The sequence below is a fragment of the Harpia harpyja genome, chromosome 10 (assembly GCF_026419915.1).
Source record: "Harpia harpyja isolate bHarHar1 chromosome 10, bHarHar1 primary haplotype, whole genome shotgun sequence".
Taxonomy (NCBI): Eukaryota; Metazoa; Chordata; class Aves; order Accipitriformes; family Accipitridae; genus Harpia; species Harpia harpyja.
In genome coordinates, this window is record NC_068949.1 from 831,449 (window position 1) to 859,331 (window position 27,883).

General features: G+C 48.9%; 4 protein-coding genes across 7 annotated transcripts in view; 2 read left to right on the forward strand and 2 right to left on the reverse strand.

Moving 5' to 3' along the window:
- The window catches only part of LOC128147258 (LIM homeobox transcription factor 1-alpha-like), a 22,500-nt gene extending 19,722 nt beyond the window's left edge, over positions 1–2,778 (forward strand). Inside the window, exons 5-7 of the mRNA XM_052799695.1 lie at positions 115–247; positions 645–803; positions 1,236–2,778. Coding sequence (XP_052655655.1) covers positions 115–247; positions 645–803; positions 1,236–1,390 — 447 coding nt within the window. The 3' untranslated portion in view covers positions 1,391–2,778. The remainder of the gene's footprint in view (positions 1–114; positions 248–644; positions 804–1,235) is intronic.
- Positions 1–10,251, reverse strand: part of CHCHD5 (coiled-coil-helix-coiled-coil-helix domain containing 5) — a 17,570-nt gene extending 7,319 nt beyond the window's left edge. The window contains exons 1-4 of one of the 2 annotated variants that reach the window (XM_052799694.1): positions 10,192–10,251; positions 9,970–10,110; positions 9,710–9,861; positions 8,169–9,044 (exon numbers count right to left, since the gene is read on the reverse strand). In XM_052799694.1, the coding sequence (XP_052655654.1) occupies positions 9,711–9,861; positions 9,970–10,110; positions 10,192–10,193 (294 nt within the window). In that variant the 5' untranslated portion in view covers positions 10,194–10,251 and the 3' untranslated portion in view covers positions 8,169–9,044; position 9,710. Of the gene's footprint in view, positions 1–8,168; positions 9,045–9,709; positions 9,862–9,969; positions 10,111–10,191 lie in introns of those variants that run through there. The other variant, XR_008236982.1, reaches the window with a different exon arrangement.
- Positions 10,252–10,379: 128 nt separating this feature from the next.
- On the forward strand, positions 10,380–26,805 carry ATP13A1 (ATPase 13A1). Of its 3 annotated transcripts, none has more exons than XR_008236980.1 (27): positions 10,380–10,753; positions 11,494–11,583; positions 11,894–12,084; positions 12,442–12,514; positions 12,834–12,989; positions 13,135–13,204; positions 13,867–13,973; positions 14,614–14,743; positions 15,025–15,080; positions 15,662–15,788; positions 16,064–16,201; positions 16,701–16,821; positions 17,434–17,591; positions 18,391–18,566; positions 18,971–19,081; positions 19,616–19,741; positions 20,069–20,177; positions 20,691–20,890; positions 21,288–21,384; positions 21,823–22,004; positions 22,332–22,446; positions 22,752–22,948; positions 23,386–23,528; positions 24,133–24,244; positions 24,487–24,630; positions 24,986–25,366; positions 26,613–26,805. XR_008236980.1 is itself a non-coding variant. In XM_052799683.1 (26 exons), exons 1-26 carry the CDS (start codon positions 10,415–10,417, stop codon positions 25,094–25,096), a joined length of 3,579 nt encoding a protein of 1,192 aa, XP_052655643.1. In that variant the 5' UTR covers positions 10,380–10,414; the 3' UTR covers positions 25,097–25,398. The 3 variants fall into 3 exon arrangements, 1 of the variants encoding a protein (XP_052655643.1); XR_008236981.1 differs by having other exon boundaries at positions 26,594–26,677; XM_052799683.1 differs by lacking the exon at positions 26,613–26,805 and having other exon boundaries at positions 24,986–25,398.
- Positions 25,694–27,829, reverse strand: MVB12A (multivesicular body subunit 12A). Its single transcript, XM_052799691.1, has 9 exons — positions 27,706–27,829; positions 27,525–27,620; positions 27,334–27,430; positions 27,097–27,223; positions 26,894–27,010; positions 26,630–26,712; positions 26,205–26,269; positions 26,026–26,076; positions 25,694–25,916 (listed from the first exon to the last, which is right to left on the reverse strand). The coding sequence occupies exons 1-9, from the start codon at positions 27,787–27,789 to the stop codon at positions 25,854–25,856; spliced, it is 783 nt and encodes a 260-aa protein (XP_052655651.1). The 5' UTR covers positions 27,790–27,829; the 3' UTR covers positions 25,694–25,853.
- Between the last annotated feature and the right edge of the window lie 54 nt (positions 27,830–27,883).

The window sequence follows — 27,883 nt, forward strand, 5'->3', positions numbered from 1 at the left end:
GTGCTCGGTCTCTGTGAAAGGCAGGCGGCAGTTGTCCACTGCTGTGTTAAATGCAACCCACTCCCCTCCTCTCTCCGTCAGAACCTCAAATCCGGGGTCTCTGTCTCCTTGCAGATGAAGAAGATTGCTCGCAGGCAACAACAACAGCAGCAGCAACAGCAGGAGCAAGACCAGTTGGGCAACCCTCGCTTAGGGACCGGGAGAGGGACCGGTCGCAACAGCAGGCAGAGCAACGATGATAGCGAAGGTGAGGAGCCGCTGCACACGGTGACAGCTCTGGGGGCTGCAGGCTGGGATGGAGGGGATTGACTTGGATGTATTTGAGAGAGAACGCGCACAGGAAGAGATTAGCAAAAAGCACGCAGATTGTAACTGAATTGCTATGTACAAGCTGGAATAACTAGGTGATGTTCAGCACGACTCGTGGGTACCCGTGACACAGCACGTATCTCCTCTTTTTGAGAAGACGACGGGTTTTTTTCTGTGCACGTATGCACAGAGCCGAGTACCGTGTGGTTGCGGGTCCGGAGTTAGGCCACCAAATACCGCTGCAGCAATGTAAATAACGTTATTGCGACAGTGCTCTGCCCCACCGCGCGCTGCGCACCCTTTGCTTCAACCCATCCCGCTGGTTGTGTCTTTAGACGGCGCGAGTGTTCACGGCCTGGATGGGCTCATGGTCCCCTACCCCAGGATCCCCCAGCAGCAGCTGCTGCCCTTGGATCAGAACGGCTACAGCACAGATTTGTACAGACAAGGGCTGACGCCGCCCCAGCTGCCAGGAGACCATCTGCACCCCTACGGTAGGAGAATGGCGTGGAGATTGTCCCGTCTCTGCATCAGAGCTGCACGTAGCAGTCCAAGTCACGAAAAGCCAACTCCGCCGCGACTGCTGAAGAAGCCGGCGGCAGCGAGTGCTCCACAGGGCTTGGGCTTTGTGCCGAGCCTTTCTCAGAAGTTTGGTGAGGGCAGAGCCTCAGACTGAGCTCTGCTAGGGGCCAGGGAGCGAGGCTGGGGGTCTTCCCTCCATCCAGCGTGAAATATTTGGGTGAGGGAGGAAAGAGTTACCCCTAAAGCTGGTCCTGGGGGGGGGGCTCACCTCCTACCAGCCCTGCTGACCATTGCTCCAGGTGTAACGTGGTCCTGCTGTCACCCTTTCTCTGTGCTGCATGCAGCTCCCCACGAGACACACTCATGCCACATTCACACTCATTCCCTTTTCCTTCCTCTTCCAGACTCAGAAGGAGTTTTTCACGATATGGACAGTGACAGCATCAGCCACCTGGGAGACTGCCTGCTGTCAACGGCCGAAGCCAACCTCCTCCAAGCCCGCGTGGGCAACCCCATTGACCGACTCTACTCCATGCAGAGCTCCTACTTCACGTCCTGACCATAGAAAAGCTCCCAACTCTTCACGAGTATCTCGGATGGATGCTGCTTCAAATTCAGAACGGGGGTGAGGGAGAAGAAACAAGACTGAGACCTTCAGAGACATTCCTTGAGCACTGCACAACGGAGGAGGCAACTCGGTCCGCCACACATATAAGCACTAATTCATGGAGACCTTTCACAGCCTGAAGGACTTTCGATCGCCTCTCTCCTTTTTTCTAGCCACGAGTAGATCGATGGTATGATGTTGTTTAGCTGTAACTTTAGCAGTTTGTCCAGTGTTTAAGCTTTTGAGCATTATGTCCTGCAAACAAAGACTGGCCGAGCTAACCAGAGCTGTCCCTAGAAGTAGGAGATGCCCTTCCCACAAGAACTCAGTTTATTTAAGTCTTGGTTGCAGCTGAGCTGCTCGCTGTGCTGTTTTGCCTCATTTCCCAATCCAGATGCAGACTTCATGGGACAAGATTAATTTTCAACAGTAAAAGCCAAGGTCCTGAGGCATCTCTAAGGGATGCCACTGCTGCTTCAGAGGTTTTCTGTGTGGTTGTCGATCAGTTGGCCCAGTTTTTTAACGTTTGACATTTCAGAAACACACAGCAGTTTGGCCCCTGGTTGAAACGGCTATGCTCTCTATCTGCTTCAAGCAAGAACAGAATATTGATCCCCTGGCATGTTCCCCTGCCAAGTCACTTAAGTTCCAGAGGCTACGTTTGGTTTTCACTTCGAGGGCAATCCAGGGGTGACATCAGGACTCGGCCAAAAGAAAAGCATGTCTCCGCTGTGGATAGAAGGGAATAATCCATTTTCTCCATCCATCATCATGCCACGAGGCAGGCGAGTTAGGAGAAGCAGGTGGGCACCAATGTGTGTACCCACAAAAAGGGCAAGAAAGAGAGAGCAGAGAATGGAAGTCTGAATTATTACCAAAGGGAAATTCTTTATTCTCCTGCCTAGGACCCAAGTCTGGGATTTTGTTCTTTATATACGTGAAGGATAGCCGGTATTCCTGGAAAGGTCAGGTTTTCCCATGAGCCTGCTTACAGCATGCCAGCTGAAGGAATACAGTCCTCCAGAACTAACCTTCCCTTGTCTATTTGAACTGAACAACTGACAGACAACTCCAAAAGGAAATAATGACTTATTTTTAAATCTTGCATCTCCAGAGTTGTGAGTCTAGCAGTGCAACCCGAGAACCTGGCTGACTGATGTTTCTGTATGTGGTGTTTTACTTCTAAGCCTCCACAGGCTTGTCAGTCTGATTTTAAAGGTGTGTAGCCTCTCAAATGAGGGGAAAAAAAAAAAAAAGAAAAAGAAAAAAACCCCAAAGAAATGGCTAATTTTTGTTGTCTGCAGTTATGGAGGAAGATTCCCAGGAACTAAAAAATCCTGGATTTGGGGATGAAAGGAGATGCACTCCTGACGCATTCTGCTTTTTATCAGGAATTTTTCACCTTCTCAACTACTTACAGAGAACTGACAGAAAGAATGACGTGTAGCAGAACCGCAGCCCTTACAAAGATCACTCCACCGTTGCTTCACCTTTAATAAAGCTGTGTGAACGTGACACGTGCTGATGTGCAGTCACTTCCCGTTGTGTTTACAGTGCCAGGTTCTGTAGTGGGACTTGCCTCTGCTCTCAGTATCAGACAATGTCTCTCCCCAGAAGGCAGTCGTGTACATAGTTTACAGACACTTTGACATTTCTTTTTATGAGGGAAGGGGGAGCCTTTTGCAGAAACAGCTATTTACGACATATGTTTGCCCAGACAGACAAGTTCTAGACCAAGCTGCTGCAGCTGGGTGACTTCCACCTTTGTTGTGTGGTCACCCACCACTAAGAAACAAAAATGAAAAAACTCCTAAAGCTGTATATTACTTTTAGAGGCTCTTGCACTAGGGACAGTCTCAGTTTAGATGAAGTTTTAAGAGAATGTTACAGTGAACTATGTGCAAATTGATGTTTCTCCCAAATACCAGAGCCACCTTCACCCACTGAAACCCACCCCTTTCTTCCTTGTGATCTAGTGCTGTGATGTGCCAATGTTTTTTTTGCATGTACACTTGAAAATAAAAAAAAAAAGCAAACTGTAAGTGGAAATCTGGAGCTTGCCTCAGCACAGTCAGACAGACTGCATGCACAAGCAGTCAGCTGGCTCCCTGCAGTCCCTCAAAGGCTGGGCTGGGCTCCTCGGGAGCACGGCCCATCCGTTACCTTTCCCAGGATCTAGGTATCCTGGAGCAATGGAGCAACTCGTGTTGGCGGCTGTTCATACCTTAATAGAGTCAGCAAACTCGATAGCATGAGCCAGTTAGTTGCACGAGGAACTAGAATCCCTACATGAATAAATAAATTTGGTGAAAAGCTATGCTAGACCTGGAGCTACTGATGCAAAGGAGTCTGATGGTGACAAGAGAGTTCAAGTACAAGAGCCAGTGATGAAATTCGTACCCTATAGCTAAGGAAAGAAACGCCCACCTGTTAGGTCGCAGGTGCTCTCCAAGTTTTGAGTCCAGATTCTGCCTGAACCGAGCAGAAATCAGAAAGGTGGACACCAGCACCACAGCTGGCAGAGCCCAAAAGCTATCAGACTTGCCAAGCAAGTCCTGCTGCTGCTCTCACTAAAGGATAGAGCTGCTTTTAGCATCAACAGCCAGGTATCAGAGTTCAGTGACTGCAGGTGAAGCTACTCCCAATTGTATCTTGCAGCTGGAAGTCTTCTTATAGTGACAAGAGACTTGGGGAAACAGCGACAGTAAGCGTGAACTGGGAAGAGGCAGAAGTAGCTTCGTGTACATACGTGGAAGGGATCTGACCCTTTGGCAACTGCGGGGTATCAACGTGCATCCCAAAGCACCTATGGACATCACTGAATTCAGTCTCACGGCTATCATAGGACTTGAGGAACGTGTACTTGAGAGGAAAGAGCAGAAAGAGGCTAAGCTTACTCTGCAGCAGTGAAGAATAGAATCACACACACGTTGGGCAACACCCATGCTTTTTGGCTTTTTGCTCTGCATGGCCAAGAGACAAAACAATTGCTTTCGTCAAGCAGGGAGGTGCAGGTCCTTGGCTGTGACACGCCAGCGTATTTGCTGAGAAGGAGGGTTTGGGAATGCCCACTGCTCTTTGAAATGCCCAGATGTGTTTCTCCATGTTTGCAGACAGGAGAATAAAGGTGAATAAAAGCGAGTCGAGGTGACAGACTGACCACGAGATGAAAAACGCTCCCCTCTGCCCACACAATTTCCCTCGTGCTCACAAGTGACTCAAAAAATCATCTGGACAACAGCCAAGTAAAGCAAATGTGTGTGTGAATGGAATGTGGCTCTGTACAGCACTCTGCCCTCGACAGTTGCCCATTTCAGACCCGGGCCTGCCAGCAGCACTAAATCTCTCCCTGTGACTGCAAACACCAAAGGAACACACTGATTTATGGTTCCTTTAAGTAAGAGAAGCAGAGTGTAAAACGAGAATATTTTCTGGATGAAAAATTAAAGAGATGGGTTTGTTAGTTCCTCGTTCTAGGATCATGTGTAATTTACCTTACTGGTTTTAAAGTTCCACTTGAAAGGAAAAGTGACATCAACAGGAGTTAAAGCAACAGGCTGAAAAAAGTCCTGACACACTTAATTTCACATTCTGAAAGATCTAAACCAAGAAGAAATGGAGGAAAAACAAAGCAGAGAATTAACTAACCTAATGATCCTTAGCTTTCTCTTAGTTAAGGACCTCAGAACTCCTTGCATGCATTAATTAATTAATCCCTCATTACTCCCCAGCCCAGTACGTGTTATTTATTTCAGAGGTGAGTAAACAAACAGAGACATAGAACATGTCACGACTAGCTTCTGAGGCCACACAGAAAGACAGTGGGTAAGTTAAAACAGAAAAAAACTGACATCCAGTTTGCTTAACTACCAGCCAAAATGCACATCTACCTGAAAACAAGACTCAAGAACAATTAAAAGTGGAGAAAACACAGAACCAGGAGATGGAAACCAAGCAGAGAATGGCAAAGCCCATGCCAGAAGACTAGAAACAGGACTACAGTGACACAAAAAGACTTGTGTGAATGAAGGATCCTTTACAAGAAGTAACCCCCAAGCGAGAATGCCTACACAAGTCTGACACTGCTTTCTTAACAGTTCTCGACCACCTCAGAACTTGCTCCTTTGGGTTCTTTTCCTTGGTACTGCAGGGCTTTAGTGTTTATTTTGGGTCTGCTTTGTGTTTGGGAGGATGCGAGAGGACCAATCTATCCAAATCCTGCTCTAAATCTTTTTTTTTTTTCCCCCGCCCCGAGTCTCCCACTCTGGGAAATACAGGCTTATTCACTTATTGATTTCAGCCACTTGGCATTAATTTAGCTGAATCTCTTTGCAGCCTTTGGAGATAAAGCTGAACCTACCAGTTTGATTGACTGCCTGAGGACTTTTTCCCCCTGTTCAGCTTTATGCCAGTAACTGTCCTACTTCTAACAGCTTCCTGCACTTCCTTCCGTAAGCCTGTCCTAATCAAACTAAGAGGTATGAGACAGTATCATAATCCTGTGGTACAAGAAATTAAGAGGCAGCTTCCTGGGTTCCCAATCCTTGTTTCATTTTCAGGTTTTCAGACGTCTCCCTTGCCAGTTTATACCTTGTGAAAGATACTGGAGCAACCGAGGCTCCTTTTAGCTTTAATTGCTAAATATGTTTCCAGTGACAGGACCAAAAAAACCAACAGCTGGATTTGGAAATAACAGCTTTTTCTGACACTCACAGGGACGCTTGCTCGCCCCGTGTATAAGCTTTGCCTTATTTCCAGCTGCTGTCATGCATCCAAGCAAGTCCGATCCACAGCAGCCCTTCCCTTATGTTTGTCAATGCCATAAATAGCTGTAATTGCCATTCCAATTTTATTCCAGCAACCAGCAAGAGCAGGTAGCCCATGCAGTTCGAAAACTGCAAAACTCCTGCTCCATGCTGCACTTAAAGAGCTCTTAGGCTCCTCTGCCTAAGTGAGAATTAAACTGATTAATCATGCAGTACTGCACATATAGCTACAGATTCCTTCAAGGCTAAGAGGAAAGCAAGAGAATACTCCCTGGTTTCTTCTAGCACATCCAGTTGAAGGAAAGAAAATCACTGGTATTCCTTTCACTTTTCACAAAGGAATTTGCCAAATTTGCCAGGGCTACAAGTTGGTTTAACCTAGAAACTTTTCCAAGGGAGCTGGTAAACTGAGGAAGGCAACAACTGCAGGTAGCAACCATCACCACAATACTTCCCTCCGTGGTAAGGTTCTGTGATTCTCTGCTACGTGAAGTTATTTTACATTTACATTACATGTGTAGTGCAAGATGTGCATTCTTTATTCAGAACAAAACTTGCAGTTTTCCTTCACTAATATTTTCTCAGAAAGCATTTCTCTCCTCGATTGCACGCAGAAACAGGATGGAGCAGCATCTTCCTCTTCCCCCTCTCCGTAGTAACAAGTGAACTGAACCCTGAGAGTTTGGCTCATCGATGACAACAGCAAGTGCCTGGCAGCTCAGTGGTTAACGTGTTAGAGCAAGTAATAATAGAGTGGCTCAGGCTCCTGAGAAGGAGGAGACATAACTGGGCTTAAGAGGGGGCCCCGTGCACCTTAAACATAATGAAAAATGGCTTTTCTGCTGACAGGCTGACATTTCAATACAATGTCAACAACATGTAAAGCACCTTTGCTCCTGTATAACGGCATCCTTAATAAAGTTATTCACACCACAGACATTTATGACTAATGGGGTGCTGCCTGGTATAAATAAAACTCAAAAGACTCACTAAAAATACTTTTCTGGTAGCACTTGCCCCCTCTCTAAATTCATCTTGAAGCAAAGCTACCGTCACCTTTTTCTCCCAACTTTTCTGCCAGAAGACAAAACGGCTCTTTACGTTTCAAACGCATAGCATTTGATAAAGGGAAACAAAAAGTTTTCTGCAAGCGTGCACATATGTTTTTAGACATGACCCCAGCATCTTCATCAGTCCCCATCACTGCTGAAATGCAGCCACCTCTGCGAGACAGACAACAGCAACGCCAACAGCCAGCTTTGTGATTCGTCTCTGCTAGAGGCTGGAACAGATCAACTTAAATCTGCCGTCCCTCTCACCAAAGGAGTTAAATTCCACCCAACTGGAAAATGCCAAGCGATGTTTGCCAACCACCACAGGCTCAAAGGCAAACGCTTGGACTTACGCCTGGCTGAAACACGAAGGATTTATGTGTCCCAGGAAGGGGGTATGAACCCCTGGGAACCAGGTCAAAGCCAAGTTTCCCGGTCCATGCCTCACCCTCTCTTAGAGGTACAAAAAACCTCACACAAACACAGCAAAGCTGTGCTGCGCTTTCAAACAAAGACTCCGCTGGTGCTGTACACAATAGTTTCTGTGTGTCATCTGCTCCCTGCACACTTCTGGAAAATTTTGGTTTATGGTTCCCGGTAACTCTTCCGGAAGACCAAGTTCCTACTCCGGACAGCTGCAAAGCTGCTCCTCCGAGGCTGCATTTGTATAACTAGGTCGTAGAAGCTCATTTCTCCTTCCTTGAACCTGGTCTTGAGTACCCCAAAGGACTTTCCAAGGTTTAAACTTTTGCTGGGAGAGATTCTCAGTCCCACTTAACAGACAGCACATTAAACAGACTCAGGCATGGCACACTGGAGTAGACCCAACGGCCCAAGCTCGTAGCACCCCAAAACTCTCCCTTCGCAGATGCGATCGCAGGTCTTAAGCCCTGGGTCTTAATCCACTCCTCGTTAGACCATCTACTGTTTCTTTTATTGTTTAAATTTTTTTTTTCCACTAGTGACAGCCCAGAAACCACCTCTCCTTAGAGCTGGGCTCTATTCCCCTGTGTAAGAACAACGGAGGGGCCCCCCCACCCCCCTGCATTGGAAGATCTCTGCTGCGCTGTCGATAGAGCAGTCAGTGCTCTGAAATCTGCAGTTTTTCTGCCGTCTCTGCTGGCGGGAAGACTCCCTCTGCTGTTCTAAACCAGCAGAAGGCCTGGGGCTACAACCCCTCATACCACCCCCAAAACTGGGAGCCACATAGGATGTTTTCAAGTGGGTCACGCTGGAACATTTACGGTCAGAGAAATGTTCCTGTAGTCAGTCCAGCTCAGAGAGCAGCTTCCATCATCAGTGGGAAAAGCCAGAACTGGCTTTGGATCTTGAAAAGTGGGGTTTTTTATTGGGACGAAGGAAAATATTGTGCTTAATTATCAAAGGAACTGTTGAAGAATACAGACCGCAGAAAAAGAGGTAAGGGCTGATTTTAGTTTTCAGTTCCTGTTCAAGCACATCTGCAGGCTGCTGCTGATCCTTTGGTGTCACTTCAACACAGTTCTGTAATTTACTTATAAAGTTTTTAGAGGCAACTCAGCAGACAAAACCCAGCGTTATCAGCACACGAGTGCCGATGGATCAGGAACGCTCTGACACCCCAGTCAGAGTCCAGCGCTCTGCTGGAGACAAGCATAGCGTGACCAGAACCAAGAAAACCACATCGCAGGGCTGCGCTTCGTTTTTCAGAGGGGAAAAACCAACCCAACGAAGCATTGGAACGATACTCCAGAGTACAGGAAGACTTGTCATTCGCTCCTGAAGAGGAATTTTAATTCCAAGGCTCCCCTATGAAAAAACAGCACAAATAAAAGCATCAGGTAAGCTCCGTGCATACGCAGCACCCTAGTTATGAGGTACAGTAGGTTACCACGTCAGGTCATGGGAGTATGTCACATTCAGGTGATTTCTACATGCTTAACAACATCTTATTTACTTTAACGTTGCTCCATAGAAGTTTACAAGATCTTTTGCAGAGCACTGCAAGCTGACCTACCCCAACACCACCATTCTGTATGTATTACTGTACAAAACCGATGACCAGAGGTGGACGAAAATCATGACTTCACCTCAGCAAGATTGTTTTCCTCCCACAGGGTATCAGCTTAGTCCGACACTGAGAATGACCAACCCATTTGGACAAATACGCCGTTGCATTCACGCCCATAATGGCCACACACACATCACTTACAGCCCCTGGCAATCCACACCGATGAATTACCACACTTCTAGCCTAGGTAAACTTCCTGGCTGTGCTCTACATTTTTCTGAGACAGGAAGGGAAGGTGGGTGAGAGAAAAAAGCAGGTCTACGCGTACGCTGGGCTGTACTATTCCGCTCCAGCTGCTTAAATGAGCAGCTCCCAAGCAGATGTGGCGAGTAGCCGTCAGCAGGAGGGCTCCGGACCACAGGTCTAGAGGGAAAGCAACCCTGCTCCGCAGCCCGACGCTTACCTCACGTGGAGAGCTTCACCTGGTCAGCGCAGAGCAGGAAGGCGTTGACGTGGTCGCTGCAGTTCATGACGGAGGCTTGGTTTTCCTTCAGGCACTGCTCGAAGGCGGCGAACGGCTCCGCGCAGTCCTGGCGAATCTGCTGCACGATGGGGCTGTGAAAACAACACCGGACCCTGAGTTCCCGCTCTGAGATCCAACCCGAGAGGCCTAACGCGGTCTCAGCCCCATCCCTGACCCCATCCCACCCCTCCCGCACTCACTGAGCGGCGGCGCAGCGGGACATACTGAGGCGGAGACGGTGACAGTCGTGTTGCCAAGAGGCCGGGCTGGCGGCCACGCACCGCCCGTACTGCTCCATCTCGTTACGGCAATAACGTGCCGTAATCTCCAAAGCCGCCTGCCTGCGGGGAAACGGTAAAATTAATACGGTGGAGGCAACGCGGCCTAGACCGGCCCAGTCCCCGCCGCCGCCCGCTACTCACATGCCGCCGAGCACCGGGCGCTGCTACCGCTGTGCGCATGCGCGGCCACCGTTCTACCGCTGTGCGCATGCGCGGCCACCGCTCTACCGCCGCTGCGCATGCGCAGCTGCGGCGGCGGCGGCGGGGGCGGTGCGGAGCTCAAACTGATCACTGCGCAGGCGCCGGATGTCGCGTGCGCGCCCCCGCCGGAAGCGGAAGTAGGTCGTTTGCAGTTTCTCGGAAGATGGCGGCGGCCGGTCCGGCTCCCGGTCCCGTGGACGAGCTGGTCTCGTCGGTGACGCTTTACCGCCGGCGGCCGAGGCTTCTTCACGGCACCGTGTTGCCCTTCGTGGCGGGGCTCTACCCGGCCTGGTTGTGGCTGTGGGGACCGCGCGTATGGGCGGCATGGGGGGAGGCGACGGCCGCCGCGGCGGTGGAGGAGGAGGGCCCGAAACCGGGACCGGGCCCCGCGCCCCCCGAAGCCGCATTGCTGGCGCTCGCCGCTATCGGTGTCGTCCATCTGCTGACGGCTCTCTCGGGGCTGTGGTCGGTGCACGCTCACTGCGCCCTCACCTGCGTCCGGGTGAGTCCCGGGGCTGCCGGTGCTGGAGAACCCGCCGGGGCTGCTCCCGAGCAGCGCGGGGAGGCTCCTGCCCTTCCCCGCGGGCTCTCCTGTCGTGCGGGGGCGGCTGAGAGCGCGGAGGCGTTCAGTTTCTTGGGGGGGGTGCAGAATACGTTTCTTGTGATGTGGCAGAGGAAGGAAGCTTTGCAGGCGCAGTGAGAGAGAGGGTGAGGGGCTTGAGGAGACGCTTTGCACAGAAATGCATCTCCCTTGAGCTGGGCTTGGGCAGGGTGGCTGCGTGCTGGCGGGGGGAAAGGAGAGACGCGTGCCTTTGGCGGGCCCCAGCGCGGTGTCGGGGAGTCCAGCAATGTGTCTGTGCGCAGGCAGCCTGGGGGGAGTTGAGTGGTCAGGGCGGGGGCCGACTGCCCTTGCTAGTGTCAATTGTTCTGTCTTTGGATGGTGGATTCGCTGGTTCCCGTTTTTGCAGTTGCTGGTGTAACCGTGTCTTACTGGCAGCTGTATACGTCTTAACTGCAAGTGAGGTACTGAATATCCTTCCTTTGGTGGTAAGGTATGATTTGGGGAATGGATTGTGATAATGGGAACTTCTTTGATTCTCGCAACGGCTCTGCAAAAGCATCCGGCTGCAAAGAGCTCTTTTCTCCGCGTGTGTTAATGCAATCTGGCAAGGATTCCTCCCGACTCGTTGAAACTCAGGGTCTGTGATCCGCTTTACGAAGCGTGTCTTGTTTGTGTTTCAGGAACCTTGTCCTAAGAAAGCCACATTGGCTAAAGTTGTGCCAACCCCAAATAATGGATCAGTAGAACTAGTGCCACTCCACCGAGACCAGGTAAGGATCCGACTGTCGGGAGCAGAAGTGACATCTGTCACGTGCCAGGGAGCTGCTGCATCGTGCTACTTCAGCCTGCAGTTTGTTAGCTTTTAACTTAAGTAATTAGGGAAAAATCAGCTGCAGTCGGTCACAATTGGGGATGTTAAAGATTGCACGGTGTTTCCTGGCGCGTGTACCACAAGCAGAGTCGTACAATAACTAGAGATATAAGGGACTGGGGTTTCTTTCCTTCTTCAGGCCAGATTATGTGGGGAGTGAAGCCTTTGGCGTGTGTTCAACTGGTTGGTTTTTTTCCCCCTTTCTGCAGGGTGAGGATGGGCAGGAGGCTCTTTCCTTTGAATTTCAGAAAATCAAATACTCGTATGAGATAGACGGCAAGAAACAGTTTCTTCCTGTAGCTTTCCCTGTGGAACATCCCCTTTGTTACTACCAGAATGCCCGAGGCTATCAGGAGGACAAAGATATTCGAGCAGCTGAGAAGAAATACGGTACAAACAAGTAAGTTTTCCAGGCGCAGACCTCTCTTTGCCAAAGTATCCCAGCGTGTCAGGAACCGCGTTTTTGAACCACAGTTCTGGTCCTGTTTTTTACATTTCAATTTCTCACGGCACTTGCTTTAAATTCCTTTAAGGATAGAGAACAGTATCGGACCAAGGGGTTTTCTCCAGCATGGTCTATAGGTGCAGATTAATTGCATATAACAAATTAACTGAATCAAAGTCATTGAAAACAGGGAGATTGTGGACATTCTGGAGTAGAACCTGCTCTGACGCCAGAGGCTGCAGATGGCTTTTGGGTTGGGCTTTTGCTGAGAGTCTTGAATGTTTAGGTTAATAAGGATTCAATTCTTTCCAGGGCTGAGATGGTGGTGCCGGAGTTCTTGGAACTCTTTAAAGAGCGAGCTACAGCTCCATTCTTCGTCTTTCAGGTAAAATGAACAAACAAAAAGAGCTGTAAGTACTTCTCCCTGCTAAAAAATGAGAGGATTCCTTACAATCCTGGCTTGCAAGCCATAAACCAGCTGGCAGCTTTCTAAAACCAGGAGTAGATGCTGTTCTTGCACTGTAACACTGGTTTTACTGCTGGGAGTGACCCTGTTTCTCCCTAATGCCTTACTGTGACTTTCTGGTTTTCTGGCTTGCTACTATTAAGTGTATACCAAGTTAGCTTAAAAAAAAAAATTCCTAGAACTTGAAGGCTTTTGTTTTCTGAGTGAGATTAGAATAACTACCGTGTCCTCCCCACAGGTGTTCTGTGTGGGTTTGTGGTGCCTGGATGAATACTGGTATTACAGTGTTTTCACCCTCTCCATGTTGGTTGCGTTTGAAGCTTCTCTGGTCCAGCAGCAAATGAGGAACATGTCGGAGATTCGAAAAATGGGCAACAAGCCGTACATGATCCAGGTAATTGGAACCAGAGAGGATTATGCATTAAATTTTTGATGTAGCTGTCTTTTAGCTGACTTGCTGTTCCTTTTTCCCATCCTTTTCCTCTGAACCTCTTCTGACGTGTGCAGGGCTTCTCAAAGTGGTTTGTTTTTTTCTACAGGTTTACAGAAACCGCAAGTGGCGCCCCATTTCCAGTGATGAGATTATTCCAGGGGACATCGTTTCCATTGGTAATGACTTGCACAATGGTTGTAATCTAATTTTAAATAAGCTTTTGATTTCTTCTGGTCTGTTAAGTTGTGCAGTGAATTGAATTAGGCATAAAAATCTTAACAGTCTTGGTTGGGTGCTTTTGAGGACTTTGATTCATAGGTGTCACAATTCAAGGGTCCAAGAGATTAATCCTTGGGCTGGATCTCTTGGACCTGCTAGCTGTCTTGAAGAAAGGTAAATACCTAGATAAATCGTCCTCAGATTTTTCAGTTTAGGATTGTGAAGATGAAGAGTTCCCTTCTTCCTGACAATATCTTCCTAGAATGGAAAGCGGAAGGGCAGATCTCTCTCTTAACCCTGCTCTCCTTTTTAAGGTTGTATTACCCCAGGATGTGGTGCCAGTCTTTGAAGCCTGAACGGCAATGAGAACCAAGTGACTTGATTTTAAACTTTCCTGGTCTCAATAGAGACTTAATAACCTTCAAACCCTTTCGGTTCTCAGCAGTGCTGAGTGGGTGCGTGCTGTGCTAGACCTGGCAGCCCATGGGAGGCTTGAAGCTTTAGGAATCTCCTGTATCTCAGCTAAACTGAAGGAGAGCTGTGCCCTGCCAGACAAATAGTCAAACAATAGTCACTTCTGCCTTTGAGCTTCTTCTCAGTTTTAACGTATTAATTGCAGGGCGATCTCCTCATGAAAATCTAGTGCCGTGCGATGTGCTGCTGTTACGTGGAAGGTGTATTGTAGACGAAGCTATGCTGACGGGAGAGTCTGTGCCACAGATGAAGGTCTGTGTGAAGCGTCCCCTGTGCCGGCCCTTTGTTGCAACCTGGAAGAGCAAAAATACTCAAGCCACTGCAGCATTTGCGAGTGCAAATTAATCTCTTTGTGCGAATGCTGGCCCAGGCAACCTGGTCTGTTTGTTGTCGGCTCCCTATCAGTGATTGATGGTCTCTGGTAAATGAGAAACAGAAATGTCTGTTTTGTCTGGCAGTGTCTGCAGCCTTTGGGTCTGAACTCTGTCGTGTGGGCATGGCATCGCCCTCCTACACATTCCCCGGTCTGGATTCCTTTGGCTGGGTAGAGGTGGAAGGAGGAACAAGTGTAAAGCACTTCAGAACCCTGAATCTTCCTTCTTTTTGTGCCAGTGGGTGACTTAAAAATGCTAAAGTAATGCTTGCAGAGGCTCCCTTGCTGAATTCAGTGTGTCAAGGGTGAACTAGTCCCCCGAAACCAGAATTTCCACAGGTGCCAGGCTCTAAACACAGACTGATCAGGAGTCGAGTGGCGTGTTAAGGTCTAGATTCAGTTCAGGCCACCTTCAGCTGACGTGAAGCTAAGATCATCTTGTGGGACAAGGACAGAAAGGAACACTTGAAGTTTACTTGTTGATAGCTGTGAATCTGAGACCTGAACGTTGTTCTGCAGGAGCCTGTGGAGGATCTCAGTCCAGAGCACGTCTTGGACATGCAGACAGATTCCCGGTTACACATCATATTTGGCGGAACAAAAGTGGTGCAGCACATCCCGCCCCAGAAAGCCAGCACAGGACTGAAACGTATGTACCTGCACAAATTCCCTTGGAGAGGGCACATCATGCGCTCACAGATTTATTTTAAAAGGCTTGATGCAACTTTTTGGAGGATGGCATCGAGTCATTCTCCTTGGCTCTGTCACTAACGGTTTACTGTGATTATTGGACCGCTGTGATATTCTGTTGAAGTTGACTGTGTCCCCTCGTAAGTGAGAGGAGGGTGTAGCTTCAAGTGTATTCTGTCTGTGATAAGCCTATAAAGGATTTCCGTAAGCTTACTGTTTTCATTCCTGCTCCTGTTCCAGCTGTCGATAATGGGTGTGTGGCGTATGCTCTGAGGACCGGCTTCAACACATCTCAGGTAAGATGTGAACGTGCCTTCTCGCCTCTGTCTTGTCGATGACGTTGGTTGTGTCGTTCAGTGCTTCGCTGTCAGGAAATCCTTATGAAGTACCGCAGTGGGAAAATATAAATCAGGGCATTAAAATTACTTTTTTGTTTGGAAGAGGAATAAATAAGGTTAGTCTCTTCTCTGTGTGTCAAATAAGTAGTCTGATGTTTGGTGCAGAAGCCTGGGAGTCAGGATTCAGGGTTCCCCTTGTGACTTGCCATGCTATGTGTATACTACAGCTCCTGGTTATCCCTGTTTCTGTGATGATAATTGTTAGGAAAGGGCATTTGAGTGTGTTTGTAGAGACTGGAGGTGTGAACGTGAGCTTTTTCAATTGAAAATTGAAGACTGCTTCAAAGAAATCATCAACTTAAGTGACTTAGGAACAGGTTTAGGGTTTTTAACAGATTAATTACAGGAATGGGAGTAAGTTTCAGGCTCTGGCACCAAAACACCAGAGTGTAATTTTAAAATTGGGTGTCATACATATTTTTAACAAACTACTGCATGCTGCAGAGATAGCTTCTTGCACTGAAGGCTGTTCTTCTCAGGGGAAATTGCTACGTACAATCCTCTTTGGGGTGAAGAGAGTGACAGCCAATAACTTAGAGACCTTCATTTTCATCCTGTTCCTGCTGGTCTTTGCCATTGCTGCTGCAGCATACGTCTGGATTGAAGGTGAGATTTCTTCTTGCCTCTTTCCAGGTCTCTACACAGGACTTGTACCAAAGCTTGTGGGAAGGACAGTTGACGTAATTTCTGAGAGTTACAATAGCTGGGTTGGGCTGCGCCAGTGTTTCAGTGTAGGGGCCCACACTGCATTCTGGATGCTTTTCTTGCCCTCCCACAGCCCTTCCTAGGTAGGTGAGCTTCTTTGTGGTACTCATCTTAGTTCTGTGGGGCACACAGCCTGAGGATGAGGAGGTATACAGGTCTTCCGTCTCATTCCGTAGGCACCAAGGATCCTAGCAGGAACCGTTACAAGCTCTTCCTGGAGTGTACTTTAATACTGACTTCGGTCGTTCCACCTGAACTTCCCATTGAGCTCTCTCTGGCTGTCAACACCTCCCTCATTGCCTTGGCCAAGCTCTGTAAGTACCAACCCTAAACACAGAAACAAAAATAGGACTGCTTTCTTGTGTCTGGAACTGTGGGGATGTTGGTGAGGAAATGAGTGTGAAATGACTGTAGTGTTCTCAGTTTCTACCCAGTGACAGTATGGGTTTTGGGGCTGGTGTATATGAGGGGGTTTAAACCCCAAAGAACTTAGGAGTTGTGCGCTTTGAAGCGGGTCCTAAATCAAGTGTAGGAGGGAACCGCTTGCTCAACAGTCCTGCAGTTCTGCACTGAGCAGGCTCCTATATATGGAATAGGGAGGCCAATGACTTCTGTGTTGGACTATGTCATTGCTACAACTTGGGGTCTGTTCTGGTTTCAAATGCCACAGAAATTCAGAATGGGGAGTTTTGGGTTCATTAACTCTATCGGCACCGTGTTGATAGCTCCTGTCTTGTGATTAAAGCCACTGAGTGTCCTGTCCTGGCTTTGTTGTAGCTGATCTCTCACAGAATTTCCTCTCCTCTCTTCTAGACGTGTACTGTACAGAGCCCTTCCGCATCCCCTTTGCAGGCAAAGTTCAAGTTTGCTGTTTTGACAAAACCGGCACATTAACCAGCGATCACCTTGTAGTGAGAGGAGTAGCTGGGCTCAGGTAGGTCCTGGGTGATTTTCATTATATGATTTGCTGTGGTCTGGGCTTTGGGCACTGTGTGATCACATTCCAGTGAGGAAGAGAAGATAGAAGAGGGATTCAGAGAGTGAAAGAAGTGGATTGAACTGGAAGGAGGGAGGGTTGTTGGTCTCTGGCAACAACACTTATGGGCTCAGGACTTGTGAATTTAATCATCTTGGGGGACTTCTTGCACAGGGTTTTTATGTAACTGAGATCTTTGCTGCTTCTCTGTGCAGTAGCATCCTGCCTTCTCATGTCACTGCCGTAATGAACTGTGCTTGAAGGCTAGATGCCACAGCAGAGAGACATCTCGGCTCTTTGATCTGCAGTTATTTAAATGTGTTAGTTCAGGCCTCTACTTTGAGTGTTCTGCTTGAATCAAGTTTGCTTTGGAGGACTGGCAAAAATTATGGGCTTTGGCACTGTTTGCAGTTGAGACAGCGCCAGATTTTCTATGGCTTTGATCTCGCCATGAGAAGCTCCACTGTTTACTGTATTAGAGTAGGAATTTTTGGCTGGGAAAAATTCCAGAATTTGTCTGAGATAATGTGAATGGGTCTTTTAACATGGGCAGTCTTTTTTATGCTGCAGGGATGGGAAGGAAGTGACACCAGTATCTGACATTCCTGTAGAAACCCACCGAGCGATTGCTACTTGCCACTCACTTGTACAGTTGGATGATGGGACGCTGGTGGGAGATCCGTTAGAGAAGGCAATGTTGATGGCTGTGGACTGGACCCTGACCAAAGGTAAAACCCGATTCCAGCTCCTCCCTGGTTGATACCTGAGCCGTGTTTATATATGCTGTGTGTTGTGGGGTGGGGTTTTTTGGAGGAGGTGACGATGATAACGCTTTGTCAGTTCTGAGCTTGACATTATCTAGCCTATAGAGGTTTCCTATGCCTCATGCCAGCTTTCTGCACGGAGTGAATTCCATCTGGTATGATCCCAGGAAGTGGTTTGGGGCAGTGGAAATCCTTGCACTGCATGTCTGAGGGACAACAAATAGTAGGAGTCTGTTCTCAGGACTGCAGATACTGCATTCTGCAACTGGCATGCTCAGGTTGGTGTCTTTTGGTTCTGATTGTCCAGACTCACTAAAATCAGGGTATGACTAGCGCAGATCGCAGTAGTGAAAACATGACAGTGTGGGTTTTAGCATGGTCTGCTGGTAGTCTCTTTGGAGGCTTTCTACTCTGCTTTCCTGTCTTTCACAAACAGGTAACTAAAGTAGAAATCTTCCAGAAATACTGTATACCTATCCCACTGAAACCCATGCTGTTGTGGTTTTTTTGCTTCTGTTTTTTTACCTGCTACAAATTACATTCAACCTGCTGCGTAGCTGTTCGTACTAATGCACACAGGCGTTCTGATCAGTTATATCCCTTAATTGTTGGCATGAGAATTTCCAGCTCTGTATGCTTGCATCTAAAGAGAGGAAATTCATATTATCTCGGTGACCTATGGGTTCCTTTGGGACCCAAAGGGAGGGATGTTGCTTTTGATACCGAGAAACCTTTCAGGATTTCCTGATCTGTTTGTTTCCAGATGAGAAAGTTTTCCCCAGAAGTATTAAAACTCAGGGACTGAAAATTCACCAGCGCTTTCATTTTGCCAGTGCCCTGAAAAGAATGTCTGTCTTGGCGTCGTACGAGAAGATCGGCTCGACTGATCTCTGTTACATTGCAGCTGTGAAAGGGGCCCCAGAGACGCTACACAAAATGGTGAGCGCATCTCTCTAGGAGAGGAAGGGCCTTCTCTAGCACCTGTGCTCGTCCCCGTACATCTCTGCTTGTCCCTGCCCAGTCTGGAACCTGAATGACATAGGGATTTCATCCTGCAAAAGAGCACAGCGAGCCAGTGCCTGAAAATAAACTCTGCTGGGGAGTTTCAGTCTAATCCCAGTGAGATCTGAGTATCTTGCCATATGTGTTCCTGGTCCTGTTGCTTTTGCTGACAGCAGAGTGCTAAATCTGGGGGATCTTCTCTTTTGCCCTTGATGGTGAGGGACCCTGCCAAAGGTGCCTCTTTTCCCCTGTCTGCATATTTAATGTGAAGTGCTGGAATGTGCTACAGAATTGTGTTTGGAACTGTGTTCATATGATGCTTTTCCCCATGCCTTCTCTAGTTGTCTCAGTGCCCAAGCAACTACCATGCTGTCCACAAGGAAATTTCACATGAGGGGGCAAGAGTGCTGGCCCTTGGCTACAAAGAACTGGGGCACCTCACTCACCAGCAGGTATATCTGTCTGTTTAAGCCTTGAAATTGAGCTCCTGTCAAAGGAAACAGAGATGGTGTGAGCAGGGCTGGGGAAGAGGGTGACTCTTTTGGGATGTGGTTGCCCAGAGCTGCTGTAACCGTGTTGCTTTTACGATCTGGATCTTCTGGGAAGATTGCAGCCTCTGCGTTGTGCTCCCGGCTTTGAATTCCTGTGCATTATTGATCAATACTTCTGTTTCCCTGTTCGTAAAGCAGGGTCAATTCTTTCCTTGTAACAACTGAGGAGGCTTAGCACTGAACTTCTTAGCTGTGAACCTGGTTTTATGTGGGGATGGGCACGTGTAACTGTTTTCAGGGCTGTCTCTGTGGAGCTTTGTGCCAAAGAAGCCTTTCTTCTAGAGCAGCTGGGGATGGTCCAGGGTTGCTCTGTGCGTCTCAGAGCACCAGTTGTGTTTCTAGTGATGCTCTGATTGCAAGGAAGCACCCATTGGAAAACAAGATTCCTGCTACACAGCAGCAGGTAACACTCAGCTTGCTGATTTGCTTTGGCAGGTGCGAGAGATGAAACGTGAAGCTTTGGAGTGTGATCTTAGGTTTGTTGGATTCATTGTGGTTTCCTGTCCTCTCAAAGCGGACTCCAAATCCGTCATCAGGGAGATCCAGAATGCATCACACCACGTAAGTGTCAGCAGCATCCTAGCCTTACCGGTAGCCATGGTGTTTGGGATGTGGAATTTCAGTACCAGAAGCCTTTGTGGAACGAGGGCAAAGGCTTTCCCATGGCGAAGACAGGGAGACCTTGTGGATATGATGTTACTTTTGCGGTGGGATTTGCCCTGGCCCAGAGAGAAAGCATTTCTGCGGGGTGCTGCAGAGAGCAACACCTCATAGGGAATGTCACAAGGGTCCAAGCTAGGCAGAACCCTTAAGTGTAAAGGAGACTTCCTGTGAAGTGCCACTTGCCTACCCAGAACTGATTTTTGACCTCTCTTGCTTTCCCCTCAGGTAGTGATGATAACAGGAGACAATCCTCTCACTGCCTGCCATGTGGCCCGGGAGCTACACTTCCTCCAGAGGGAGCGCACCCTCATTCTGCAGCCTCCTGTGAGCAAAGGTAACCGATGCCTTGCAGGAAACTGTTCTGTGTTTTGGAGGACAACAGCCAAAGCCCTGCTGGGGCACTGTATCAAAGTTAGCCACGTGCTGTTAGCACTGCTGCTTGATGCTGATAATGGAAATGACTCGCTTTCCAGAAGCCTAGATAACCCTCTGTCCTTTGCCCCTCTCTTTTCTGGCTTGGAGTACTATGCAAGCTACATACCTTCCTCTGCCAGCTCCAAAACTAAGCCATCTGAGCACCAAAATAACAAAAATAACGGCAGCTTGAAGGCCTCCTTGCTGTGCAGGTTCAGAGGCCATCCAGGGAAGCTGAGAGCCATGTCACTGCAGGGAAGGGGAGTCCACATAAAGACCATAGCTAGGTGGGAGGTGGGCATGTCACTGTCCTAAGAAGTGGAGGGCCTTGTATCCATAACACGAGGGTCAGCACCTGTAGAGTGGCTGGGAGCATTTCTCACAGCCAGGCACCTCAGGCATGTTCATGTCAAGCTCGTGCTTCTCTTTCCAGGCTCCAGCTGGCAGTGGCAGTCCATTGATGGTGCTGTCATGCTCCCAATCTTGCCAAACTCCTTGCGAGAGCTGACGCAGCGGTATGACCTGTGCATAACTGGGGAAGGTCTCTCTCACCTACAGTCTGTGAACAGACAGCAGCTGCTGAAACTCATACCACACATCCAGGTGTTTGCCAGAGTGGTGCCAAAGCAGAAGGTGAGAGATTTCAGCTGCTGGTAAAACCCAGTTTTAGCAGGGTTCCCAGCAGGGCTCATGTGGTGCCTGGGAGCCATGTAGATACTAGCACGTGATTAACACTAAAGCTGTTTACAGCAAACGAGCGTAACCTCTCCTGATACCCAAGCCAGCAGGCAGCAAGGACCAGAGCTCAGGATGTGCCACATTGTTATCCTGAAGTGTCCTGAGCTGGTTAGCCCATTCTAGCTCTGCATTCCTAAAAGGGATCCTGAAGGTGAAGCTTTTAGAGTCTGGCTGTGAGGCCAGCGAGTTCCTGCAGAACGGAAGCACTTGACCAAGATGCGTAACCCAGTGCAGACAGCAGCATATCAGAACACACAGGCTGCCCATTCTCACTACGCCTTTCTTTTTGCAGGAGTTTGTAATCACTACTCTGAAGAGCCTGGGCTATGTCACGCTGATGTGTGGGGATGGGACCAATGATGTCGGAGCTCTGAAACATGCGGATGTGGGTGAGTCCACATGCAGGACTCTCATGTGTGCCCCTGTCTGAGTTTGGCTAGTGTTCCTAAACACAGAACCAGTGTTTCTCTGGTGTTTTGAGGGCTGGGATCGATCTGACCAACATCATTTGGTGGCATAAACTAACATAAAGAAGAAGGATCTCTGTGCTGGTGGAATACTCACTGTGTGTGCGCCAGCAGGCAGCATGAATTAGCTGCCAACATGTTTTCCTGGAAGAAAGATTCTTCCTAATGTGTTTGGGTTTTTTTTTTTCCACTAAGCTTTACTTCAGCAAGTGTAACATGTCTGAAGTCCCTGTGTAACTAGCCTGCCCCCCTGACTCCAGGTGTAGATTGCAGTTGGGATCCCTACTTGGTGAAAATGCTCTGCCAGGAAAGGGATTACAGGCCTTTTTCCCTGCAGCTAATGTTTTTACACTCCTACAGGAGTGGCACTGCTGGCAAATGCTCCTGAGAGACTGCCCGAACGGAAGAAGAGAACCCGAGATGGACCCAGTGATGGGAGGCCTGCCCTGCCGTCGATGGGGAGTGGGACTGTGAAGCCCACCTCCCGTGGTGCCAAGCACAGAGTCATGTCCCAAAGAGAGGAACAGCTGGCAATTCAGAGGGTTGGTAACAAGATGTTTAAAAGCCCTGTTAACTTATCCTTGTTCTTTGTTCCTCCTCTGGTTTACTGCTAATTCACGAGAACCGGAAATGGCAGGACGTACTGGGAAAAGACCAGCTTATTTGCTTCTTATCCTGAAATAGTAAAATGGATTTGAGCAGAGAAGGTGCTGCTTTTCCAGCCAGCCATCAAGCTAAAGCTGCAAGCATGAAGGCTTCTCAGCCTCCTCCCCTTGGAACGGGTGTAGGAGAAGATAGTACGAGATCATCTTTGATCCGGGTTGTGATAATGAGGTGTGCCTTTGTGTCTTTCTCCTATTCGCCTGCAGGAGCGGATCAGTCAGGTCCTGAAGGATTTGGAAGAGGAGCGTGTACCAGTCGTGAAGTTGGGTGATGCCAGCATTGCGGCCCCCTTTACCTCCAAGCTCTCTTCCATTCAGTGCAGTAAGTGCATAGTCGGAGCTGAACGGTTGGTGGCCATCTCCATGTGTCCCATTTCCACAAGGGGAGCAAGTCTAGATTTGAAAGAAGCCAAGACAGAGGGCATGGGGTGGTGAGAAATGCCCCCAAACCCATGGTTTTGCTGCCTTTTTGTGTGGAGCAACCCTGTGGGGGTTTCTTGGATGGGGACGGGAGCAGTGAGGGGTTAGCTTCCCTCTGTACCGCTTCAGAAAAGGAGAGGACTGAGGGACAAAGCCCCAGAACCTGTTTTGTTTTGTTTCCAAATGCTGCTTCCTCTTGCTCCTTAGTCTGCCACGTGATCAAGCAAGGTCGTTGCACGCTAGTGACAACACTCCAAATGTTCAAGATCCTTGCCCTGAACGCCCTGATCCTTGCTTACAGCCAGAGTGTCCTCTACTTGGAAGGGGTGAAGTTCAGTGATTTTCAGGCAACTCTGCAGGGTCTGCTGTTGGCTGGCTGCTTCCTTTTCATCTCCAGGTCGAAGGTAATGGGAGGAAAGTGCGTTGGGACACCGGCTGGCCGATGTCAGTTATATCAGGATTACTGAAGGAGTGCCTCTCTCCAAAAAAAGCCATTTATTTCAATAAGTTAACAGTCCACAATGCTGGAGGGCATGGGGTTTTTTTGCTCCCCGGGGTTTGGGAGGCTCCTGAGGCCAGCGCTTGCTTAAGGGAGCATCTTGTGATTGCAGGCAGGCAGCTTTTGTTCAGGTTGGTGGAAGAGGTGGGAAGGGTAATGCAGATAAATGGTTCAGTTGAGGCTGTTACTTGCACCGACTAAGCTGTGGGTGTCATGTACACGTGAAGTGAAATTCTCGCAGGCGTTTCCCAAGAAACACAATCGTTAGTTGGATTCTGCTGGAAAACTGCGTAGAGATGGTCAAAACTGTTCCAGTCAACCCTGCTTGCTTTTCTTTCGCAGCCTTTGAAGACACTTTCCAAGGAGCGCCCGCTGCCAAACATCTTTAACCTTTACACGGTCCTGACAGTGCTGCTGCAGTTCCTTGTGCATTTCCTCAGCCTCGTTTACCTGTACCGCAGTGCCCAGGCACGCAGCGATTCCAAGTAAGTGTCTCTTCCTCCAACACTGGAATTTTTTCTCCAGTTGCTGTTAAGCAGGAGGGTGGAGAGAGGCCTCCCCCACCACAGTGCTCTTTCTGCGACTGCTTTATCAAGCACGCCAAGCGTTAGGAGTTTCATGTGTTAGACGCATCCAGAAAAAACATTTCTGAGTTGTGCATCGGCGGGCAGCTCAGCATGGCATGGATGCGATGGAACCGGTGGGAATATGGTCTGTGATACATTGCAGTTCCCATGTCTACTGTTCCCACATGGACAGGGAAAGGGAAATAGAAATAACACCAGTGAGTGGATTGCTGGAAAGCTTAGAAAGAAAAACACACAAACCCCCTAATTTTTTTCCACTTGATTTTTGTTTTGTGAAAGAGAACCCAATGATTACCTGTGCTTGCAGCATCTGCAGCTCTGCTCTCACTCGTGCAAGCACACTTGTGTCAGAGGTGGGACTGCTGCTAATGGGAGCCACCAAAGTTTGCAAACAAACTGTTGTTGCCCAACAAAACTTGCATGTAGTTTAAATAAACAATAGTTTAAATCAACTGGTGATTCTGAGTCTGGTCCACTGATCTCCAGCTTTGTTCCCTTTTAGACAGGAGGAGTTTGTGGATCTGTACAAGGAGTTTGAGCCCAGCCTTGTGAACAGCACTGTCTACATCATGTCGATGGCAATGCAGATGGCCACGTTTGCTATCAACTACAAGGCAAGCCATGTTTAAGTTACATCTCCAGCAGCACCAGAGAAATGATTTTGTAATTCAGGTGCAATAATACAAAACAACGTTCTTCTCATTTTGTCAGTGCTCTGTGGGGAAAAACTCCCAGTTTTTGCACCAAGTTGGAATGAGCCAACTGTCCCAAACTGTGTCACGAATTGCTCTGCATCCCCTAGTGTGCATGAGTACAGCCTTACCTCTGCTCACTGTTTCTCCCTGCTGTGTTTCAGGGCCATCCTTTTATGGAGAGTCTACAGGAGAACAAGCCTTTACTGTGGAGCATCGTCCTTTCAGGGCTTGCCATCGTGGGTCTTCTCACGGGCTCTTCGCCAGAATTCAATGAACAGTTTGGCTTGGTAGAAATCCCTACTGAGGTGAGCAGGCAGCGTTTCTCTGTGCCTACTGAATTTTAGGCACGGTTTCCAGTGGGAGAAGAGGTCTGAGCCTGTCTTCAGGAACTCTGGAGGAATCTTAAGGTTTTTAGCAGATAATAGCTCACAGCAGCACTAACTACCCACGTAGTTCTAAGTGAGAGGATGCGGTAGCAATCCTGCTGAAGCAGTGGGGATTTTTTCCAGCATGCTGTCACTTTTTTACAATTTAGTGACTTTTACAGCGTGCTGTGAAAGCCAGAAGTTCAGGCTCTAGTTCAGCAGCTGCTGCAGAGGCTCTGGGCTGTGGGGACAGAGCAGCTGAAGAGGGACTAATGGGTTGTGTTTGTTTTCCTAGTTCAAGATTGTGATCACCGAAGTGTTGCTGGCTGATTTCTTCCTCGCCTTGCTAGTGGACCGAATTCTGCAGTTTCTGCTGGGGAGCGCAAAACTTAAAGTGCCTTCCTGAAACGGATTCCGAGGTCCCTCGCCCCCAGCAGCACTATACGAAGGACAGCACCCAGGGCCGCCTTTCGCCATCACGAGAAGAATCATCCTTAATTCTTTTGACAATAACTCTGATCCTGTTCAGAAACAGGCGTGGGGAGGCTTTCTTCCAAATCATGCGGACACCACCTCTGTGAAACAAGACCTGACTTTTTAATGTTTGCAGGACGTACTACCAACTGTCGGGAGTTTTGTACTGCCCTAACGTTTAAGGAAACGTTTACAGAATTTGGTAACTAAAATCAGAATCGATGTATTTTGAAACATGTTTGGAACTTCATTTGTGGGGCTGAAAGCTTTGTGGTGTTTTTAATAGACGGTGAGATCAAGTGCAGGAATAAGAACGGCAACAAACTAGAGGTGAGGCTGAGGGGTAGGAGTTCTTACACAACAAACACTACAACCACCCTTGCAAGAGGTAATGTTCAGAATAAAGAGTTGTAGCATTGACAAAGCGTAGGAGAACAAACACTGCCAAGAACTTCTACACATTATGCTGCTGTACGTGCCAACCCTGAAGCCCTGTATTTCAAAACCATTACAAAAATATTTTGGCAGGTGAGAAGAGAAACATGTTTTATTTTTCTCCCTAAGCAATTCCTGTAATCAGATATTGATTGCATTTCTTCAGCTATCCTGAAATTTAATCTGAGAGAGGGAGGAGCTCAGCCCAGCGGGATGTTTGGCTGCAGTTTACATCTTCGAGGTAGGCTCCGGTGCTAACAGACGCTGGGTGGGAGCCTAGCAGCAGCTGTCCTTTCAACTACAAAAGCGTAATTGTACTGAAAACAAAACAACAAGCGGTCAGGACAAGAGACTGGTATTTGAGAAATTCCAAATATGACTGCTATCCACCTCAAAAGAGGTGCATGACCAAAGCAGCCTGCTTACCTCTTTCTCGATATCGGCAAGTGACTTAACATTCAGGTCTGCAAGGATAGCCTAAAAAAAAGACATAAAATATTTCTAATTTCTGCAAGGATAGCCCAAAAAAAAAAAGACATAAAATATTTCTAATTAAGACTAGTTATGAGGTAGGACTAAGAACAGCAGCTTAAATGAAGACTCACGTTACTGCCAGAACTCAGCTTGTTTTCGAATTTGGGGTGTAGTGTGAAAGGCACTCCATCCATAGCTGGGAAGAGAAGTGAGAGATGCTTTAGGAACATCCCAGGAGCTGCTCTGAAAATACACAATTACTTAATTGCCGCATAAAGCCGATGAGTGGAAGGGGACACCTTAGCACCCAAAGAAGAGTTTGAGCAAGATGTCGGTGACGTCTTTTAATTCAAGCCAGGACTAACTTTCAGGAAGGGAAAAGTCTTTTAAGAAAACCTTCTTCTAAAAATTGAGCTCAATTCCAGTCTTTAAAGGGAACAACTCTGTGCAAACCAACTATTGGTCTATGTTTTCATTTTAAAGTACTCTTTATAAACAGGGATATGCTTGCTTTATGCAGCTTCCTCGTTTGATTCCAGATGAAGAACCACTTTACCTGAGAGGCCGTAGATGTTGGAGGTGTCGTACAGAGATTCATGCTGAGAAGCGCGTTTGATGCTGCATCGAGCCGCGCGTGACCTGTAGCAGATTGGAATAATTAACGGTCGGAGCATTAGCAGCATGCAGTGGGTAACGAGCCCCACACCAGGGAAATGGAAACGGTGAGGTGACGCCAGCAGTTGCAGGATTTATTCCCAGTCCTGAACTGGTTCAGGTAAGACTTGGGGTGGCGGGGGGGAATAAATGAGTGTGTATGTACTTGTGGTCTGAGTCGAGGGGTTGGAGCGAGAGCTGCTTCAGACCTGTGCTGATGGGCTGCGCCTTGGATTTGAAAACCGGCCCTTTTTTACACCAGATGGCAAAATTACCTATTTCCCTAGGGGGAAAAAAAAAAAATAATAAAATAAATAACCGCCGGGCCCTTTGCCGTGAGCAGTGGCAGGGTGGGCAGGGCCCCCCTACCCTATTTTCATGTAGTGCGGGAGGGCTTTGCTCTTGGAGCTCAGCTTGAGGTCGAAAACGGCCGTTTCAGCGGCGTCCAGCGGCAGCAGCTTCATGTAGACCCGCTTTTTGCGGGAGACGCCGGTCCCTGTGGAAAAGGGGGAGGAAAGCAGGCGACAGGACCAGGAGGGTGGGAACCGGGGACCGGGCCCTGCTGTCCCAGACACCCCCCCCCGCCAGGGAGTAGGGGGTACTTACGGGGCTCCGGGAATTCGGGGATCCGGGTGTAGCCGGTGGGCTGAGGGCTCCGGTCGCTCAGTACCTGCAGATCGGTCACTACGGGCCCGGGAGCCGCCTGCATGGGACGGGACCTCGGTACCGGCCCCGGTTCCGGCCTCCGCCACCCCCCGCCCCGGTCCCGGTCCCGGTTTCTCCCCCCCAACCCGCACCTGGGCTCCGCCGGTGCAGACGCAGAGGTACCCGCCGGCCTTGTGCCCGAAGCCCTTGCCCAGGTTGGCCGCCGCGCCCTCCACGGTAACGGTGATCTGCGGGTACAGGGAGCGTCAGGCCGCGGTGGAACCGGGCGGCGGCTGCGTTGTCGTCCCGTCCCCCGCCTCCGCCCGCCCCTACCGCGGTCCAGCCGGCGGGGGCCGCCTCGGGGGCAGCGGCCCAGGCCACGCCGGTGAGCGGGGTCTCCGCCGCCGCCGCCATCATAACCGCCGCTTCCTCCCCGGGAGTGGCGGAACTCCGCCCCTTCCCCCAGCTCCTCAACAACCATTGGACGGCGCAAGGTTACGGCTACGGCGAT

Excerpts from the sequence above, each read along its gene's own strand:
- ATP13A1 (XM_052799683.1), top strand. The coding sequence starts at position 10,415 with ATGGCGGCGGCCGGTCCGGCTCCCGGTCCCGTGGACGAGCTGGTCTCG. Across the intron at positions 12,515-12,833 it reads CTCCATTCTTCGTCTTTCAG|GTGTTCTGTGTGGGTTTGTG; the intron begins GTAAAATGAACA and ends TCCTCCCCACAG. Across the intron at positions 22,005-22,331 it reads AACAGCTGGCAATTCAGAGG|GAGCGGATCAGTCAGGTCCT; the intron begins GTTGGTAACAAG and ends ATTCGCCTGCAG.
- MVB12A (XM_052799691.1), bottom strand. The coding sequence starts at position 27,789 with ATGATGGCGGCGGCGGCGGAGACCCCGCTCACCGGCGTGGCCTGGGCC. Across the intron at positions 26,713-26,893 it reads CCCCTCGACTCAGACCACAA|GTCACGCGCGGCTCGATGCA; the intron begins GTACATACACAC and ends AATCTGCTACAG. Across the intron at positions 26,270-26,629 it reads CAACATCTACGGCCTCTCAG|CTATGGATGGAGTGCCTTTC; the intron begins GTAAAGTGGTTC and ends TTCTCTTCCCAG.